This window comes from Cavia porcellus, unplaced genomic scaffold, assembly GCF_034190915.1.
Source record: "Cavia porcellus strain 051 isolate PalLab524CR breed Dunkin Hartley unplaced genomic scaffold, mCavPor4.1 scaffold_24, whole genome shotgun sequence".
Classification (NCBI taxonomy): domain Eukaryota; kingdom Metazoa; phylum Chordata; class Mammalia; order Rodentia; family Caviidae; genus Cavia; species Cavia porcellus.
In genome coordinates this window covers 12,332,390-12,352,030 of record NW_026947507.1, presented here as the reverse complement: position 1 = coordinate 12,352,030, position 19,641 = coordinate 12,332,390, and the positions used below count along the sequence as shown (strand labels likewise).

The 19,641-nt window shown below is 34.3% G+C and overlaps 1 protein-coding gene across 1 annotated transcript in view; it reads left to right on the top strand.

The window, feature by feature from the left end:
• The window catches only part of Snx25 (sorting nexin 25), a 122,029-nt gene that overhangs the window by 15,046 nt on the left and 87,342 nt on the right, over positions 1-19,641 (top strand). The window contains exon 2 of the mRNA XM_063234662.1: positions 10,387-10,471. Within this exon, the coding sequence (XP_063090732.1) occupies positions 10,387-10,471 (85 nt within the window). The remainder of the gene's footprint in view (positions 1-10,386; positions 10,472-19,641) is intronic.

The window sequence follows — 19,641 nt, the reverse complement described above, 5'->3', positions numbered from 1 at the left end:
TGATTCAATCAAATTGTATTTTCAGTTTTTTGTAATCTGTATTTGATGGAAGTAATTCATCTCACACATCTCAGTATCTTGGTTTTTTTTTTTTTTTGTACGAAAATCAGACCCAGTGCCTTTGTAGTGAAGGGCTACATTCCCAGTCCTCTTTTTTATTATTTTTGAATTTGAGACATGATCTCACAAAATTTCCTAGGCTGGGCTTGAGCTTGTGGTCTTCCCACCTCAACCTCCTGGAGAATTGGGATTACAGGTGTTATTTTATACATTTGTGTTGTAGAGATCACTCTGCAGAGAACTCAGTTTGTTCCTCCAAACTGTGAAATAGAGATACCACTTAACCAAATTACCAATGTAATATTTTGTATATAAGTATTAAATATTTTATTTAAAACCAGGTAACAAATTAATAAAAAAATGGTATTATGGTATTCCAGAACAGTAAGTGCAAAACATTGAAAAAAGCATTCTGTGTGACTCAGTTAGTTGAATACTTAAATGCTTTGAAGCAGAGATAACTACTTTGGTTCATTCATCATTTATTTTCAGGGGTATCAATGAGAACTATTATGAAATGAAAATTATTTTTTGTAATAGACATATATATATAGATGTATATGAATCTCAAAATTCATATGAAATGATCTCATAGGTTGATCATATGTTTGAGTGACTCTGTTCCATGATCTAGGCTGTAGACATCTTCAGATTAAGGAGAATATGACAGTTTCTAAACATACCCTCCGGTAGTAGAATGGTTCATTAGGTACTCCATTATGGGCTTTCATCAGGATTGTTTTAAGCCCCTGAACACAGAGAATGTAATTTATTTACAGTTGTTTCTGCAGTACTCAAGTAAGTGTCAGGCATACAGCATGAGGACTGACTAAATATAAGAGATTGGATGAAGTGATGGAAGTGTAATTCCTATAATAGAAACGTATGATTTCCCAGATGAACTCAAAATTATAATAGAAACCAGTAATAAAATGGTTATAGAATTTTGACCATGCAGGCTTTTTTCAGGAATACAGAAAGTTAATGTCAGAGTTTTCAATTACCTTTTCCTAAGACAAATGTACTTTTTTCATTCTTTTCTCTAGGTTCAATATCCTTTCGGTATTTGCCAATATATACCAATTTTATACTACCAATTGCCTATGTTATGTTCAGGTATGTGGTATGATTTCATTTTTCAGATCTGTCTGATTTGAAATATACTTAAATTTCTCTTGAGTTGAAGGTTTTTGGGGGGAAGGGGCAAGGTTTCACCATGCAGTTTAAGCTGGCCTTGACCTCATTTTGTAGCCCAGGCTGGCCTTGAACTTGCTATGATCCTCCTGCCTCAGCCTCCTACGTGCTGGCGTTACAGGTGTGTGCCACCACACCTGGAAAAAGTTGAGTGTTTTTAAAGAATTTTCAGATTTTTATCTTCACAATAAAGCACATTAATTTCTCCATAAGCCTACTTTTTCTAACTAAATGATAAAGCTTTTATTGTTGTTGTCTTTTGGATACATGGTCTTACTATGCAGTTCAGCAGTTCAGGCTGGCATTGAACTTACTTTGCAGCCCAGGCTGGTCTCAAACTCACAGCAGTCCTCCTGCTTCAGCCTCTGAGTGCTAGGATTTCAGGTGTGTGCCACCATGCCCGACTTGATAGAATATTCCTAAATTTGTCCTTTTTTGGTGTTTGCTTTTTGAGACAGAGTCTCATTGTGTAGCTCAGGCTAGATTTGAACTCACTATGTAGCCCAACCTGACATTAAGCTTGCAGTGATCTCATGCTTCAGCCTTCCAAGTTCTAGGGATTATAGGCTCTAAGTATTATTAATTTATGTTAAAATTTCTGATGATAAGTTAAAGATTTTGTCCCTGTGTTAATATACATTTTTCTCTTACTGGATTAATCACCAAGAAACATTACTAATAGAATGTGTTTATGTTAATAAAACCTGAAAATATGAAAAGTAGTAATACTAGGCTCATGTAAGAAAACTATAATTATTCCTTGGAAAGGATATTAACATTGAAAAAGAAACTGCATAGAAACCTGTAGCTATATACTGCTTTAAAATTTTTAACTCATACCTACTTGCATTATCATTTGAGAAATTCACAATAATCTTTCAAATAGTACAACCACTAGTATTTCCACTTTAAAAGAATCTTGGAGAAGTGAAGATGTTCATTATCATTCAGCAAATTAATGACAAAGAAACAACTGTATTCTACATCTTTCTGGGTTTTAATTCAGTGCCATGGCCACTCATATGATGTCCTTTGCTTTTTCCATAGAGAGACTGTGTCTAAGCATGAAGCATGTTTGAGTTTTGTATTTGTTTGGAGAAAAGATCAGATTTCATATATCTTCATAGGATCTAGTCTAAGGATTTATCTTAACAGATGAACATCTTTCATTCTGGAAATATAATTAGAACCTTGATTCTTACATTTTTTTTCTTTCATGCAGGAGGCTTTTCCTTTTGCCTAAACGTGACACACACTGGTAAATGAAATGATAATCTACTAAAACTACTGATAATCTGCTTCATCATTCAGTTTTTGGCAAGTCCATTTTAGATAAAATTATAATATGGACTCATACTTTGGAAGCCTTATTTGGCTTTGTTTTACTGAGTATCCCTGAGAGAAGAGAAGGTGCTGACCTGCCCCTTCATCCTTCGTGCTACCTTTGTGTCCCTTACTTACTTCTCTCCTTGGAGGCAGTGCTGCCCAGAGTGTAGTTCCTGGACATCAAGGCACATGCTTTAGGTTTCAAGATGTTGGAAAGTGATTTTTCCAGTTCACAAAAACTTACTCCCCTTCTCCATCTCTCTGTACTGTTTGCCCCTTCAGTGTTTTCTCAGCTGGCAGATTCCTCTTGAAGTACAGGAAATTTTGAGACAGTAAATCATTTGAGTAAAGTTAGAATCTAAGTCCAACTATATTTCTTAGGTACTTTTAGTATGTTTTGGAACATTTTTAGTAGTGCTGTAATTAGATGACTAACAATAGAGATGAAAATATTTTACATTTAAAATGGAAAAAAGGTGAAGATAAACTAAATGTAGAAAAAGAGAATAAATTGTGGTGTGAGCCATCCAAAATATTATATCCAAAGTTTTTTCTATAAAGGAAAAGATACTCGTAATTTTAATTAATTAATTTTAATGCCAGATAAAGAATTGTGTGTACCTTTTTAAAAAAACATGTAAATGGAAAATACTAATAATTCATACTTAATTAGATGTTGTACTTCATGTGTATTAACTCATATTAATCCTAAAAGATAGGCACTATTGTTGTCTGTCTTTTATAGATGAGAAAACTGCAGTACAGAAAAATATCTTGCCCAAGGTTATGTAGTCAGTAGACATACCAACTAGAAGGAAAGACACCAAAATGTCACTAGTTTATTATTATCTTTGGATGATGGTGATATTGGTCAGTTTAATTCTTTACATCTGGGCTGGAATTTAGCTCAGTGGCACAAGCAACCTGAGTGGCAAGTATGAGGTCATGAATTCAATCCCTGGTAATAAAAAAAAATATCTTTATATCTATTTCATAGAATGTATCTCTGCTATTTTTGTAGATGTAACATTTTAATAAATTGTAGCATATTCAAAATCTAGAAAAATAGCAATGGGAGAAAATTTGTAGGTTTAAATTTGAAAAGATACCTTTCCTTATATTTAAAATAGAAATTTTTCTTGGTTTAAAGTTGGAAAATCTGGTGTGCTATTGCGCAGTAAGGTGACTATGGATAACGGTAATGTACTGTACATTACTGAGATAATATTACAGAGAAGGGGTTTGTTTGTTTTTGAGAAAAGTTCTCACTATGTTACCCAGCTTGGCTTTGAATTTTTGGACTCAAATATTTCTCCTGCTTCAGCCTCCCAAGTAGCTAAAACTGCAGGCATGCAACTGTGTCTGACTTACGTTAGAAGAGATAGATGTGTTTAACCTGATTTAAACATTACATGATAAATATATGTATTGAAACATCACATGGTACCTCCCATTGATACCTATAATTGTTGTTTCAGTTAAAAATAAATTTAATTTGAATAAAAATGTAAAACTCCATTTAAAAACACAGACACCACTACTTTCTAACAGCACAGAACTCTTTAAATGACCTCCTGGTGTAGGTCTGACAGTTCTTTTATTGATAAGGAAAATAATAATCCTTTTATTTCATGATTAACCATAAGGAATTACCATGTTGCCAAACTAGGCCTTGTTTTGATATGTAAAATACTTGGCTAGTGATAGAGAGTGCAAAGGCGCACTGTAATAGGACATGTCCAGGAAGATGTGCCTACAAAGTGTAGCCTCAAAGACAGAAGGTTTTCAATCATTTTTTGCTTTCATATCCATCATTGCTGTCCCTTTAAAATTGATACTGGGGATTGAGCTCTGGGACTTATGCCCTCTAAGCTAGCAAGCACCCTGTCACTGAACTACACCCCACCAAACCCTATTCATAGCTGCTCAGCATAAATGCTGGGAATTACTCCTCTGGTTTTTTCACCGTTATTTGTCAGGCTTAGTTTACTTAGATGGCATTTCAAGTTTTTTTTTTTTTTTTTATTAGTACGTTTGCAGTACATAATGATTACACTCATTGTGGGGATTTGGTATAGAACTCATATTAATCCTTTTTATGTCCCCTTCCCTCTCTCCATCTTTTGGTCACCTTCCAAAAGATCTATCTCCCTGTTTCCCCTTGTCTGTCTTTTATTTTGTTTTTTATATATATGCCAGATTTCTTACTTAAGGGAAATCTTGCAATATTTGAGCTTACATGTCTGGTTTATTTCATTTAATATTATGGTCTTAAGAAATATCTGTTTTCCTACAAATGGCTTATTTATTCTTCTCTATTCTTGAGTAGTACTAGTACTATTGTGTATAAATACCCTATTTGTTTATCCATTCATCTGTAGATGGACATAGAGGCCATTTCTAAGATTTTGGCAATTATGAGCTGTTCTGCTGTAAACGGGTATACGTACGTCTTTAACTCTTTTGGGAAAATAACCTGAAGAGAAATAGCTGGATCAAAGGGAATTTCTAGTTTTTTAAGGAATCTCTATACTGATTTCTACAGTGGTTGTATTTGTTTACATTTCCATGAACAATATAGTGTGCCTTGTTCCCTTACCAGCATTTGTTATTTGATCTTTTAGTGATAACCAAAATAGAATCATAGTGTTGTTTTAATTTGCATTTCTCTAATGACCAGAGATGCTGAGCATTTTTTTCATGTATTTACTGGCTATTTGTACTGCTTCTAAGAAGTGTCTATTCATTTTACTTGTTCATACTGTAGGTCTTTTACTTTGGGTGGTCTAATTTTTTTGAGTTCTGTGTATATTCCGATATTCATCATCTGTCTGAGGAGTAGCTCACAGAAGTTTTTTTCCCAGTCTAAAAGCTGTCTTTTCACTCTGCTGATTGTTTTCCTTGTTGTGCAGAAGCCTTTTAATTTGATACTGAGAATTCCATTTGTTGATTCTTGATGTTATTTCTAGTGCAACTAAGGTTCTGTTCAGAAGATCCTTACCTAAGCCTTTGTCTTCAAGAATTTTACCTGTTTATCTTCCAGCAGGTTGTTTCTTTTTTAATATTTAAGTATTTGGTCTGTTTTATTTTAGTTTAGTACATGGTGAAAGATACAGATCTAGATTTAATCTTCTGTATGTGTGTAGCTAGTTTTCTCAGCACCATTTTTTAGAAAAGACTATCTTGAAAGACATGTTTGGCCCCTTTGTCAAAGAAAGACCAGATGGCTGAATGTGTTCCTATAACCTCTATTCTGTTCTATTTGTCCTCATGTCTGTTTTTATACCACCATTCTGCTGTTTTTCATCACTATAGATTTGTAATACAACTTGAAATCCTGGATTGTGATGTCTCCTGCTTTGCTCTTGTTGTTTAGGATTATTTTCTCTAGTTATGTGAGGAATGCTATTGGTATTTTGATGGGGATTGCATTCAATCTAGCCATGAGTTTCAGAAGTATGACCATTTAAACATTATTAGTGTTGCCTATCCCAAGAACAGGGACTGTCTTTCCATTTCTTGATTACCACTTTGATCTCTTTTTTCAGAGTACTGTAATTTTTATTGTAGAGCCCTTTCATTTACTTAGATTAATTGCTAAGTACTTAATTTTCTTGGGTGTTACTGTGAATGGCATTATTGTGTTAACTTTTTCCTCTGTGATTTCCTTATTGATGTATAGGAATGCTATTAATTTAATGGCACATGTCTGTAATCTCAGCACTTGAGAGGTTGAAGCAGAAAGATCACTGTAAATTTGCAGTGTAAATTTGGACTAATAGTGAGTTCAAGCCTGAACTGCATAGCAAGACCTTGTCCCCCCCAAAATTTTGTGTGTGTGTGTCAATTTTATATCCTGTTGCACTGTCAAATTTAGTTATCAATTCCAGGAGTCTTTTAGTGGAAATTTAGTTATCAATTCCAGGAGTCTTTTAGTGGAATTTTTGAACCTTTAATAAATAGTGATGCCATTTGCAAATAATAATAATTTGAGTTCTTCCTTTCCTATACATACTGCTTTTCTTTCTCTTACCTGATTGTTGTGGCTAAGATTTCAAGTACTGTATTGAAAGAGTGGTGACAATGGACATCCTTGTCTTGTTCCTATTTTAGAGGAAAAATGTTCAACTTTTCTGATTTAATAGACTATTAGGTAGTGGATTTGTCATAAAGGGCTTCATCAAATAGAGATATGGTCCATTGGTACCTATTCAGGGTTTTATCATGAATGATTGTTAGATTTTATCAAGTTTTTGTCTGCATCTATTGAAATGACCATGTAGTTTTTGTCTTTGCTTTTATTTAGTGGTATATTTCATTTGTTGATTTTGGATATGTTGAACCATCCTTGCACTCTTGGGATGCAGCCTCCTTGGTCATGGTGTATGATCTGTTGCATTCTGTTTGCCAGCATCATGTTGAGGCTTTTGTGTCTATGTTCATTGAAGAGATTGGCCAGTACTTTTTTTTTTTTTTTAAAGCCTTGTCTGGGTTTGGAATTAGGGTAATGTTAGCTTCCAGCAATGAATTTGGAAACATTCCTTCCTTTTCAATTTCATTAAAGAGTTGGAAGACTATTGGCCTGATACCCTCCCTAAAGTACTGGTAGATCTTCTGGATTTTGGTGGTTTCCATTGCACATTTGTATTGTTTTCTTCCTAATTGCGTTGATACAAGTTTTCTTCTTTTGATAAGTTTAGCTAAAAGTTTGCATATTTTGTCTGTTCTTTAAAAGAACTAGTTCTTCAATTCATTGATTCTTTGTATTTTTTTTAACTATCAATTTCATTAATTACTGCTCTGTGATCTTTAGGATTTCCTTCCTTATACTGGGTTTGGATTTGGGCTGTTCTTATTTTTCTCAGTCCCTTCTCACCCATCTGAAGAGTACTTTTTTTCTCTTTCTTTGATTTTGAATAAATTATTGTTTGAGGCCAAGATTTTGAAAGGAGCCATAAAAAAAAGAAAGGGGCCATAGTTTTTAAGATTAACAGTGTAAGAATGAGACATTTGTCATGAGATCCCACTAGACTGCCAGATACTGGGAACATGTGAGAAAACTCAACCATGTGACAGCTCCTCATGGTTAATGATGATTATTGGGGGTTTCTGTTTGTTTTTTGTGGAATAAATCATTTCACTAGCTTTATAGCAAACTGAACTCATCACTTCAACGCTGTATAACCCCTTTCTCTTTTTAAAAAAAATAAGCTGGTGGGGCTGGGGATTTAGCTCAGCAGCATAAGCACCTGCCTTGAAAGCAGGCAGTTGTGAGTTTGATCCCTGGTACCGATAAAAATGAAAAAAAGCCAAAAAAAAAAAAAAAAGCTGGTATACATTTTTAAAAAATTAAAAAGATAACAGTACATAATGAAGACGAAAAACACTTGTTTATTTTAGTAGTGTAGGTAGTAGACATAGGAGGAATTACATACAAGTCATGGATTAACTTGGAAGCAACCCAAAGAGCAGCAGAGTGCTCTTAAAACAATAGGCAGTAGTGTGTATGAATATGAATTCCAGATAGTTTTGTTGTTTAGCTACTAATGGCATCAGAATAACTAGGATTCTGTGCTTGATTTCTCTCTCGATATTGCTATCCCATGAGAGGGTGTCTTTAGCCTTGACAAAAAGATAATTCAAATGTATTTTGGCCGCAGACTGAAAAGCTGATGCATATTTCAGGAAAGTGTTCCTTGATATGTCTGTCATTGATGCTAAGTATCTGGTTACATAGATGAGAAAAAAGCTCTTAGACTTTGCCCCTTCTTTGGAAAACATTTTGTTTGTTCGTTCATTTATTTATTTATTTGAGGTAGAGTCTCACTGTGTAATACAGGCTGGCCTTGGACTTGCTTATGTAGCCCAGGCTGGCTTCAAACTCAGGGTGATCCTCATGTCTCAACTTCCTTAAGTAGCTGGGGTTACTGGCATATGACACTATGCCCACCTGAAAAACATTTTTTAAATGAGCAATTATATGTTGAGCTCTCTGTTGTTTTTCCCCAGAGTGATTAAAAATGATCTTGGTAAATTTAAGCTAGGTTTAAATCTTAAAGCAAAGATATTTTATTTTAGTGAAAAAATAAGATGTATTTTTAAATAATAGTGGTACAGTTCACCAAAAGCTTTTATGTGTTGCTATTGTGAAATGGGTATTAAAATCATAAAGCAAGAGTGAAACACATGAAACGTTAATTTCTGGACTAGGATATTAAAGATTTCTGGCATTTATCCTTTGTGACAGTGGGAGAAGTACACATAGTCTTCTTTCATCTTTCCTAAAGCAGCATTTTAGGAAAATGGTTATCTGCTTAGTTGACAAATGAGGTCTATGGTAACCAAACAGAAAAAATAAAACATTTGCTGTCACGAACTAGCTTTTAGGAATGTCTGCCTGTGGAGTTGCTTTTTTTTTCAAACCTTTAAGTAGAGTATGAAGATAGTCATTATTAAATGACTTACTTCTATTTAGTTTTTTTAGTTAGCTTGCTTCCTTGTTTTCTTTCTCAAACTCCCCATCTTGAGATGTCCCCATCTTGAGACGATGGATTAGTAAAATCTATTCCATGACCCAAAAGAGCATGTAGTGTCTAACTTAAATTCATTTCAACATGAGATTCCAGCTCCATCAATATTAAAATGTTAAAAAGCAATCTATATGCATAGTTACCCAGTTATTTATGGCCCAAGGTTTTTGTTTTGTTGTTTGTTTATTTTTGTGGTAGATCTTCCTGTGTTAATAAAGCTGCTCTTAAGCACCCAGATACAGGTAATTCCGCACTCAGCTTCCTTAGTGCCTGGACTGCAGGCGTGGTCCACTTCACCCAGCTGGGCCATGGTGTTGTATTCTTTTATCTTTCTTGTATCCTTACTTACAAATTCTCCTTTGGGCCATGAAATTGGGATAGTGATAGAGTTTTTCTTTCTAATGAGGACTAGTGATTCAGTTTCTTTCTTAAAACTTGTGGGAATAGAAAGCCTTTTCCCCACAGGGCCACATAGGAGAGCAGTCATTTGCGCATACCCTTGTCAGCCTGAGTCTTGGCTACACTGCTTGGGCAGTTTGATGATATGTCATTACTCTCATATAAAGATTGCATTCTTATATGTTTATTGGTCATTTGTTTATCTTTTATGTTTGCCCTTTCAGTTTCTTTCCTTGGTTTTTGAGTTATTTTTAGCCACATATATTGTATGTATTGTCTCCTACTCTCTTTTGTTAAACAAAAGTTTTCTAAATAATCATATTTGATTTTTTGTGTCCTTTTTAAACTGAGTTTTGTGCCTTGTTTTAGAGAAGCCTTCTCTATTTTGACTTGCATAGCTTCTCCCATATTTTCTTTTAATTCTTTTTTTTAGTTTGAGAATATTTAGTCCTTTAATCTTTTTGTAGTTACTTTTATATAAACTATAAAACTGTAACCTTTTCCCCCACATGAATTATTTCAGTATCATTTGTTGACTAGTATGTCGTTTTCTTCTTAATTTCAAATTTTTCTTTATTATGTTTTTAATTCCCAATTTAGAGGCGTACTTTTCTGTCATTCTGTTGGCTTATTCTTATAGTCATCATCGTCATATTCTTACATATTATGATATCTATTAGGGGAAATCTTTTCTTCTTTTTTCTAAATATTTTCTAGCTTATCTTGTGTGCTTATTTACTTTTCCAGAACATTTCAGTTATTAAGCCTTATCCTAATGCTTTTTTACATGATCCTTCATATCTTTGTTTTTATTTTTATATGTAGTTTATTCATTCAATAATTGTTATCTTTTTTTTTTTTCTCCCTCACATTTCAGAATCCTGTGTGTGGAAACTCACATGAGGCAGTTCAGTCTAGAAGGGTAGTAATTTCTCATAATGTGGATAAAGCTCTGAAAGAAGGTAAGGATTAAATGAGAGTATATAATTACTGTGTAAAGTAGTTTGTTATCTCCTAAAAGGAAAATAATAATCTCTAGTAAATTTATTTATTTTTCTTCCTATTACAGTGAGAATGTCTTCATGAGTTTCTATTTGATGCCTAAATACATTCTTGTTTGGGTTAAATAGAAAGAATTTCAGTTTTTATTGAGTAGGAATTTTCAGATCACATAAAGCTATCCTGGCAGTTAGAGCGTCTTCCACCATATGAAACACAGATTGCTCTCTGTTCCTGATCTAAAAACAAGTATCAGGAAATACCTTCTACATATAACCTGGAGAAGGTGTGTTGTTGGGGATTAATGGATGCAGGTTTGTGGACAGCCCACGGTTAACCAAATTAAGTGATAGTCTCACAGACAGATGAAGAACAGACAAGTGAAGCTTGACAGGAGGCTGGAGGGTGATCCTGTATAGTACAAGATGGTTTTATGTCTAGAAGTAGTATTAAGTATACTTATAAATATTAAGTTCTAAAAAGGAAATCAGTTTGAAGGTCAAATTAAAGTTTAAAAAGATTTTTTAAATCAAATTTTCTAAAAACACTGATAATTGGTTGTACAGAGAAAAGTTTGAATTTTTCAGGTGAAAACATGCTAGATGAGAAGAGAGAACTGAGTGACACATAAATAAGCAAGTATGTTTTAGTTCTCATAGTTCACTGAAACTACCACATTAAAATTTAAATATTACAAAAGTATAATATTTTGAAATTATATGGAGTCATGGAATTTTAAACTGCTGAGTACAGTTAAACTTTAAAAATATTTCTGTTGTATTAATAAAGTACAAAGACTTTTCTAAAACTTTTTAAAAATTTGACTTATTCATAACCTCAAAATCAGTTTTAAAGAGTATTTATTAATAGCTTTTTTGAGGAAAAATTTATATACTTTGAGAAATGCACAAATCTTAAATTTATAATTCAGTACTTTTCATAAACATATATAACTAGCCATCTCAATCAGATAAAAGGCTTTTCTTCTGTGCCAAAAATTTGCACCATGCTCCCATTTGACCAAAACTCACCTTCCATTTTATGAATTCAGTCACTATACATTAGTTTTATGTGTTCATAGAAGTAGTGTAAATGTCATCATACAGTATGTACTGTTTTGTGTCCAGTTTATTTTACTTTGCATAATATTTTTCAGATTCATTCCTATTGTATTTGTCAGTTTATTATTGCTGGATTGTATTCCATATGCTGATAAGGCTTATCATAATGTACTCATCCTTTCTAACATTGGACATTTGGTTGTTCTGAGTTTTGGAAATGTAGTGAATAAAGCAGCCAGAAATATTTCTAGGAGAAGCAATTCTAGTACACTGTGCTAAGCCATGTCAATGTATGGAATACAATCTGGGAATAACTTCCTACACATTAGAATGAGTATAGGGGATAGTTTTATATTTAACTTTGTAAGAAAATGCCAAACAGTATTCCAAAGTGCTCGTATCTTTTTAGATTCTCACTAACAATGTATGAGAAAAAAATCCAATTGTTTTATATTATTACCAGTACTTGCTATTGTCACTCTATTTTAATCATTTTGATGTGTCCAAAATAATATTTTGTTGTGGATTTAAATTATATATCTCTGTAAAGTATGTTGTTGAATACTTTTTCACATGTTGACATGTTGTTGAAATTTTCATATTTTTGTGTTGTCATTCTTTCTTTTAAGCTTATAATTTATTTAGCTAAAAATACATATTCTGAGTCATATCCTTTGTTATATAAGTGTGTAGTGAATATTTTTCTCCTAGTTTGTTGATTATCTTTTATTTTCTTTATGGTTTTTTAAGTAGGAACATAAAATTTTAATAGACTTCAGTATAGTAACCTTTTTTTCACTCTGCTTTTTAAAAAGTTGGGATGATTTTTATGAATCTGCTTTCATGTTTATTAAGCCTGATATTTTTTTCTTGTCATCTGTAATATGTAGTTAAATACATCTAGTAAATTTTAAAGTGTTTTTCCTGCCTAGAATTTCTATGTGATTCCTCCTCTTTCTTTTTTTCTTCAGTTTTTGCTTCATTGCTGCGATTTTCCCATCTTTCAGTTATTATAAACATTTTAACCTTTAATTTATTAAATATATTTGTCATAGGTCGTTTAAAGTCCTTGTCAATTTAAAGTCAATTTTTTGGTTTCTTCTCATGTGTAGTTATTTTGATTATAATTGATGGATGTGAATGTTTTTAACTTTTTAAACATTCTAGATTGTGTTACCTTCCAATGTTCCTTTTTAATTAGTGATTGAGGATAATTGGTTTTATGGGCTGGGCCTATTTGGATGATAGTCTCAGGTTAAGGTAAACCCCTCAGACCTGGAAGCCAGTAGCCAGGTTTAATGTTGGACAATAGTAGAGGTATCTGCTCAGCGATTTCAGTCTTCTAAGCTGTTTCTTGTACAGGTGGTATAGTTTTTTTTTTTTTTATTTTAAAGCAAATAAAACTAAACAAAACAGAACATAGCACATCAGAAGAAAACAATGTAAGTGACAGATTTCAAAGCAAGACAACAGGAAATGTACAGTGGCTACCATGTCTCTTGTTTTCTTTTTTTTTTTTTTTTTTTTTTTTGTCTTTTTCATTTTTATCGGTACCGGGGATCGAACTCACGACTGCCTGCTTGCAAGGCAGGCGCTAATGCCGCTGAGCTAAATCTCCAGCCCTCATGTCTCTTGTTTTCTTCTAGTTGTCCCTATCTTCACACACAATGAATTCATACAAAACAAAATACTGATCAGAACAGAGTGATGAAGTTATAGGCCTTCAAAACCAGACAGCAGGAAAATCAACAATGGCTTCCATAATGTCTCTTGTTCTCCTCAAATCAGGTCGTATAGTTTTAACCCCACATATGTGTGGCTCAGAGTTAACAGTGGTTTTGAGGATTTGTACCTACACTGTGTCCCTATCTTTTTTGGTATGCTCTGCCTTTATTGTCAGCAGCTGCAGTAGCTTCAACATCTGTCTTTTGATTATCTTAAATAACAATTTTATAAACACAGACCTTTTGTCTGAGTTCAAACTGGTTTGTGTCTCTGTAGGACTGTTTTTGCCTGAAGGTAAAAGTTGTACAAGCACTTGGCTCACCTAGTGATATAGGGGAATGAAACTCCAAACATATTATCTCTGGTATGCGTTCATGTTCTCTAAAATTGAAGATTGAATTTTAGTAACAACGATGATTAAAGAACAGAATATATTTATTTATTTTTTTTAAGTCTAGGAAAGGTCTTTTATTTCCTTTTTAAAATTTTTTAAAGAAAGAAAGGAGAGAAAATTTAAAAAATACAATAGAAAAAAACGAGAAAAAAGTAGAATACTCAATTTTAAAAAATTAACATAAAATCGCTAGTTGATATATTACATATTGTCATCTTAACAGTACTTGTTAAAGTTACAAAATCAAACCATAAAAAATTGCTAGGCACTCAAACATTGGCAGTGCAATCTCTTCTGTTCAATGTTCTAATAGAAATTTAGGAATATGATCATCTATTTTACACACTATACGTACCATTATATCCTTTAGAGCACTTTCCTTCCCTTTTACTTTTATAATATCTATTATATTTTTGGATCCCATTATTTTCTCAGTTTTTCTTATTTTTTATACTAGAGAGATAATGTGATATTTACTAATATGAGTCTTGTTTATTTCACTAATGATGTTCTCAAGTTGCCTCCATTTACCTATAAAGGCCTCAAGATCATCTTTTTTTATAGCTGAATAGTATTCCATTGCATAAAAATATCACATTTTTTCATCCACTCTGCGGTTGATGGGCATTTTGGTTGTTTCCAAGATTTAGCTACCACAAATGAGAACAGAATATATTTAATGAGAGAAAGAAAGCTTCTGTCTGAGAGGAAGACAGAAGGGGTCTTAAGTGGGTTGCCAAGGACTCTGTCTTTTCCAGAGACTTTTATAGAGTAAAATCATGAGAGTAGATGAGTCAGAGTAGGGAAAAATGGGGTGGGACAGAACTATGGTCAACAAATAAGATTAATTGCTCAGGTAAAATTGATTAAATTAGGAGCAAATGGGGGAGCGAGTCACGTGTAAGCCCACAAGCTTAACAGCAGTGACTCTTCTTATAGGGGGCTGGGATGCTGACTCCTGACTTCCTTGGGGTGATGGAGAACTATTTGGAGTATGGATCCTTAGGATGAGGTTGTATTTGCTTTGCATTTTGTCTTGAGATCTGGCCCACAGCAGAAGGTGATTGTCTCTTCCAAGGCTGCAAGGTATCTGAACTTCTGCTCTGGCTCCTTGAGAACCCTGCCCTGCCTGACTGCCTGTAATATTTCTAACTAGCTCAGCCGCCTGTAACACTAGTATCATTCCCTTATTTCAAAGGTACATTCCTTTGTAATTTCCGCCAACTTTTGAGTGCTCTTTAGTGCCTTTAAGTTCTTTAATTTTTTTTTTCTGGCATTACAAGTTATTTTGTATAAAGAAGACAAGTTTGATGTCCCTGAAACTGCTCTACTATCCCTGATACTGAAATTCTCTTCTTAATTAAAAAAATTAATTGCACAATTGTATTTTATTTCTTTCTTTAAAAGTTGAGTGTAGGTTTCAGTCCACATTCAGTTGGCTCCAAAGCAGGCAGGCATGGCTGGGCAGCAGTTCATGGCGGCTTCAAAAGCAAGCTGGAACCAGCAAAGAGCAAGACACATTTCTGCCATTACATCACATCCTGGCTCCACCCCTTTGTGGATGGAGCACTGACACCATCAATCCAAGCACTAGACAATGAACGAATAACAAATGCACAATTCAAACTCATGATGCCTGGGGGACACAGACATAAACCATGACAAAGGCTTAGAAATTTTCTGCACACTTGAATATAGCTTTTTCTTGGATGCTTAATTTGTTTTAGAAGTATTGATGGGAAAAAGAGACAGGAAAAGAGCTGATGGTCTAAAGAGAGCCGATATCTAATTGGTAGAAACAAACATTATTTTCAGGCTTATTTCTGAGTGATGATTTTTTTTGAAAAAAAAATGTCATCCACGATTTTTGAGTAAGAGCTATGAATGATTACCTTTTAGTATAATTTTTTAAACCTGCCCTTTGTTTTAAATATGATGAGAGAAAGATATTGGGTGTTATAAAAGTGGTTGTTGGAGTAACATTTATACATTTGCCAGAATTTCTTAGCAACAACGAACACATCTAAAGTAAAATCACATTCTAAAAAATCTGGTCATTTAAATTTATGTGAAATTGAAATCTAGAAATACACATTAAGAAAGCTAAGGGGTTTCATAAACATTTAGAAAATTTACAGTAATTATAATATGCATCTCTAGAACTCTGTGTGTGTGCATGTGCACATACATTTGCTCCTGTGTGCATAACCTTTTTATATTTTATCCAGAGAGGGCCTCACCAAATTGCCTAGGCTGACTTTGAACTTGCTGGAGATCTAAGTGAGGGTCTCACATTTTCCTCAGCCTCATAAATCACTGGAGCTACAGGCAGATCACCATGCCTGTTTACTCTGGAGTATTTAATTTACATTTCTAAATCCTAGCACCAATATATGTATTTGAAATTCAGGATGATTTAGCTTAACATTGATAACATTGAGTCTGTTTGTTTAAAAATGTAAGTAACAGTATACTTCTTAAGACTGCAGTTATTTGAATTTATGAAACATTTCTTTTAAAATTTCCTCTTTGATTTAAAGTAGATAATAATGTGCCATTGTATCTTTATACATTTATTGTTTTTAAAACATATGCTTTAAAAATAGATTTAGTCAAAGAGTTGAATAAAATGTAAGATCTATGTGTATGTGTATCTGTATGCATTTTGTTGCACATTTGTGGGTTTCTTGGCACTAAATGTGTGTGTGTGTGTGTGTATGCTCATGCTCGTGCATGCATTGTATATAAGGGCATGTCTTAAATCTTTACAGATTGAAATCGAAGAGAAAAGAGTAATAATGGTAAAACACAGAGCAGATAATAGAGTTGGGCTCCATGGGGAACAATAAGAATTACTACAAGTACTAGAAGTTAAATGGCACAGTTAGTGTCTTGGTCACTTTTCTTTCATTGCTGGGACAAAACACCTGACACCCAAAAGGAAGGAAGGGAAGGTTTATTTAGCTCACAGTCTGTGGAGGTTTCAGTCCATAATCAGCTGGCTCCAAGGCAGTGTGGCATGGCACCAGGGCAACACTTCAATCCAGCTGCAGGCAAAAGCAGCCAGAACAAAATGGGGAGAATAAGCCTCTTTTACATTGTATGCAGGATACCCCCCCCCCCCCCCGCCCCGGGGCAGATGTAGCACTCACCAGATCTCTGTGCCCTCCTCTTACACAGAATGAGGATATTTATAAAGTAAGAATCCTGGCTCCCTGCTGAGTTTCTCAGTTAAACCTCTGAACTTGGCAAGTTGATGCAATGTGTCAACCATAACAGTTGGGAAAGAAGATCAAAGCATATTACTACTGCATTTTGTCAGCTAATTTCGAATATAAAACTATTTTAGAGGTTCTCATATTGTCCTAGTGAGCTATCGTATATGTGTATTTGAGAATTCAAAACAGTTACCATTCTAGATGGGTGTGGTGGTGCATGGCTGTAATCCTAGCACTTGGGAGGCTGAGTCAAGGTTGCCATGAGTTGGAGGCTGGTTTAGACTACATAGTGAGTTTAAGGCCAGTCTGAACTACATAGTAGCAAGATCCTGTGTCCAAAAAAAATTTAAAATAAAATGTTACCATTCTATACCAAATACTCTTAAAAGCTACATTTCTTGGAAAGCAGATAGATGATAGGAAAAAAAAAATATCTTTTTTTGATGTACTACAAAATACCAGTACCAAAAAAAAAAAAATCTCATTAGATCTACTGCCTGAATTTTACCAGACTACAGTGAATGTCTTGGTAATGTGGATCAGGTGATTTAATTACAGTACATAATTATTGAGGACTTGCTATTTGCTCAGTAGTTTCCTACATGATAAATTGAAGGTTCTTGAGTTGAATAAGCAGTAATTCTTCCTAAGATTTTTTTCTTTTCTAAAGTAGTGGGCATGCCAACCTCAAACTTTATCTTGTGGGATGCTGTTTGAATGTCTTAGAAATGCCATTGCCTTTATTTTTTTGTGATGTTCTTCATAAGTTCAATTAATGTTACATGTACATTTGAAAGTGAATGTATGAGTGTTGGTTTTGATTGACTTGTAATGCTTTTCTATTTGATTTTGCAGTGCTGAGGATGTAAGCTAGGCCTCACATATGCTAGGCAAACACTCCACTACTGAACTAAACCTCAAGCCCATTAAGCTTTTCTGAAAATCAGTGGTAAATGTGCCTGTAAGTAAATTGTCTAGGCTATGCAAACGGTTATAACTTGTACTTGATCTTAAGAGAATCGACTCCCCGTTTGTAATGTAACACCCCCCCCCCGAGCTATAAAACAGAGCTATAAAAAATGTTTTACTCCCTAAACCTTTCCCAGGAGATAATCAGAGCAGGGCAGAAAGAAATGTCTCTGCTAGTCATTAACCACTAGATGTTCTGTTCTCTGTAAAGATAAAGATAAACAAAAAAATGTACTACATAAACAGGACCAGGGGGCACCTGACACTCTAAGGTCAACCCAAGACCCTCGGTCTCCATTGTTACTCAGCCCCAGACCCTCAAATCAGCGTTAGCCAAGTCCTGCGCCGTTCAAAATTAACCAATGCGATTTGCTTCTGTAAACTTGCTTGCCTCCTGCTTATACCTTTAAAAACCCTACACAGATTCCCCTCGGGGCCCCTCCGCACACGTTTGCCTGAGGGACCCCATGCACATGAAAATAAACTTTTTTCCCTCACCAAGAGTTGAGTCCTTGGGGTCTCTTTCCCTGCGGCTGGTCTAACAATCTCATGATAACAAAGGATATTGCAAGGTCATGATCCAAGTATAGCAATGTTTTTAGTCTCTTTGGAGTAGGACTTAGATAAGGTGAAACCGATGTAATTTTCTTTTTCTAGGCTCCTCCTGTGGCTATTTCAGAGGCTATTAGGGGATTTGAGAATTAGATGGTGACACATACACCAAAAAGACAATGACTTCTTTTACTCCCTTAGGTTCAGATCATCTAATTCATGACTTTTTACCCAGTGACTCCATATACTCTTTTTTTTTTTTGTCTTTTTCCTTTTTTATCAGTACCGGGGATCGAACTCACGACTGCCTGCTTGCAAGGCAGGCGCTTATGCCGCTGAGCTACACCTCTAGCCCTTACTCCATATACTCTTTTTATTGAATGAATAAATAGATCAACCAATAACAAACTAATAACCCCAAGTCTTCTCAGAAGATGACTTCCCATTGGATTTTAAAACTGAACAGAGGTTGGGAGTATAGTTTAGTAGTAGGGCATATGCTTAACATGTGGTAGGCTCTGAATTCAATTTCCAACACTAAAATAAAGACAAAAAACAAAACAAAAACCACTTTGTATGAACTATAAAGGATCATCTAAATGAACAATGGAGTTATTGTTGTCCCTTATCATTAGATTAGTTACTGATTGAAAGAGGACTATTCTAAGAGACCCCGGTCATGGACATTTATGATCCGTGAGGTAGAGACCTCATGGACATAGCCAATTATGTCTCTGAATTACTCAAGGAAAAGGCAAAGGTAGGAAAAATGGTTCCCTTGGAGCTCTCTTCTTTACACTGTTTACTTCACTTGAGTCATTTTCTTGTTCTGAAAATTGATACATTACCTAGTGTCACATCCTCTAAACTGATGTGGTAAGTGGCTTTTCAAGTTTGTCTCTTCACCACTAATTTTCTCTACATTGTTACCTTAAATCTTTTCCAATTAACGTAAGTAAAGTTCCAATCATATTACTGCATTCTTTGAAATCTCTAGTGGCCTCCTTTAACCTACTTGTTTCTTTGATAGTCCTAGACACTAGCCCCTGAATATTTATTGGCTTTTTCTTTGTCTTTACAGCTAAGGTTCTTCAGTGAAGATTGGCAGTGAAGATTAGTAGTATTTCATTTCATTGCAGTTAGGCATATTTTTTATTTACTAATAAAAACCATAAAGTCTGTTACCTTGAATTGACTCCAAGTGTGTTGATAAA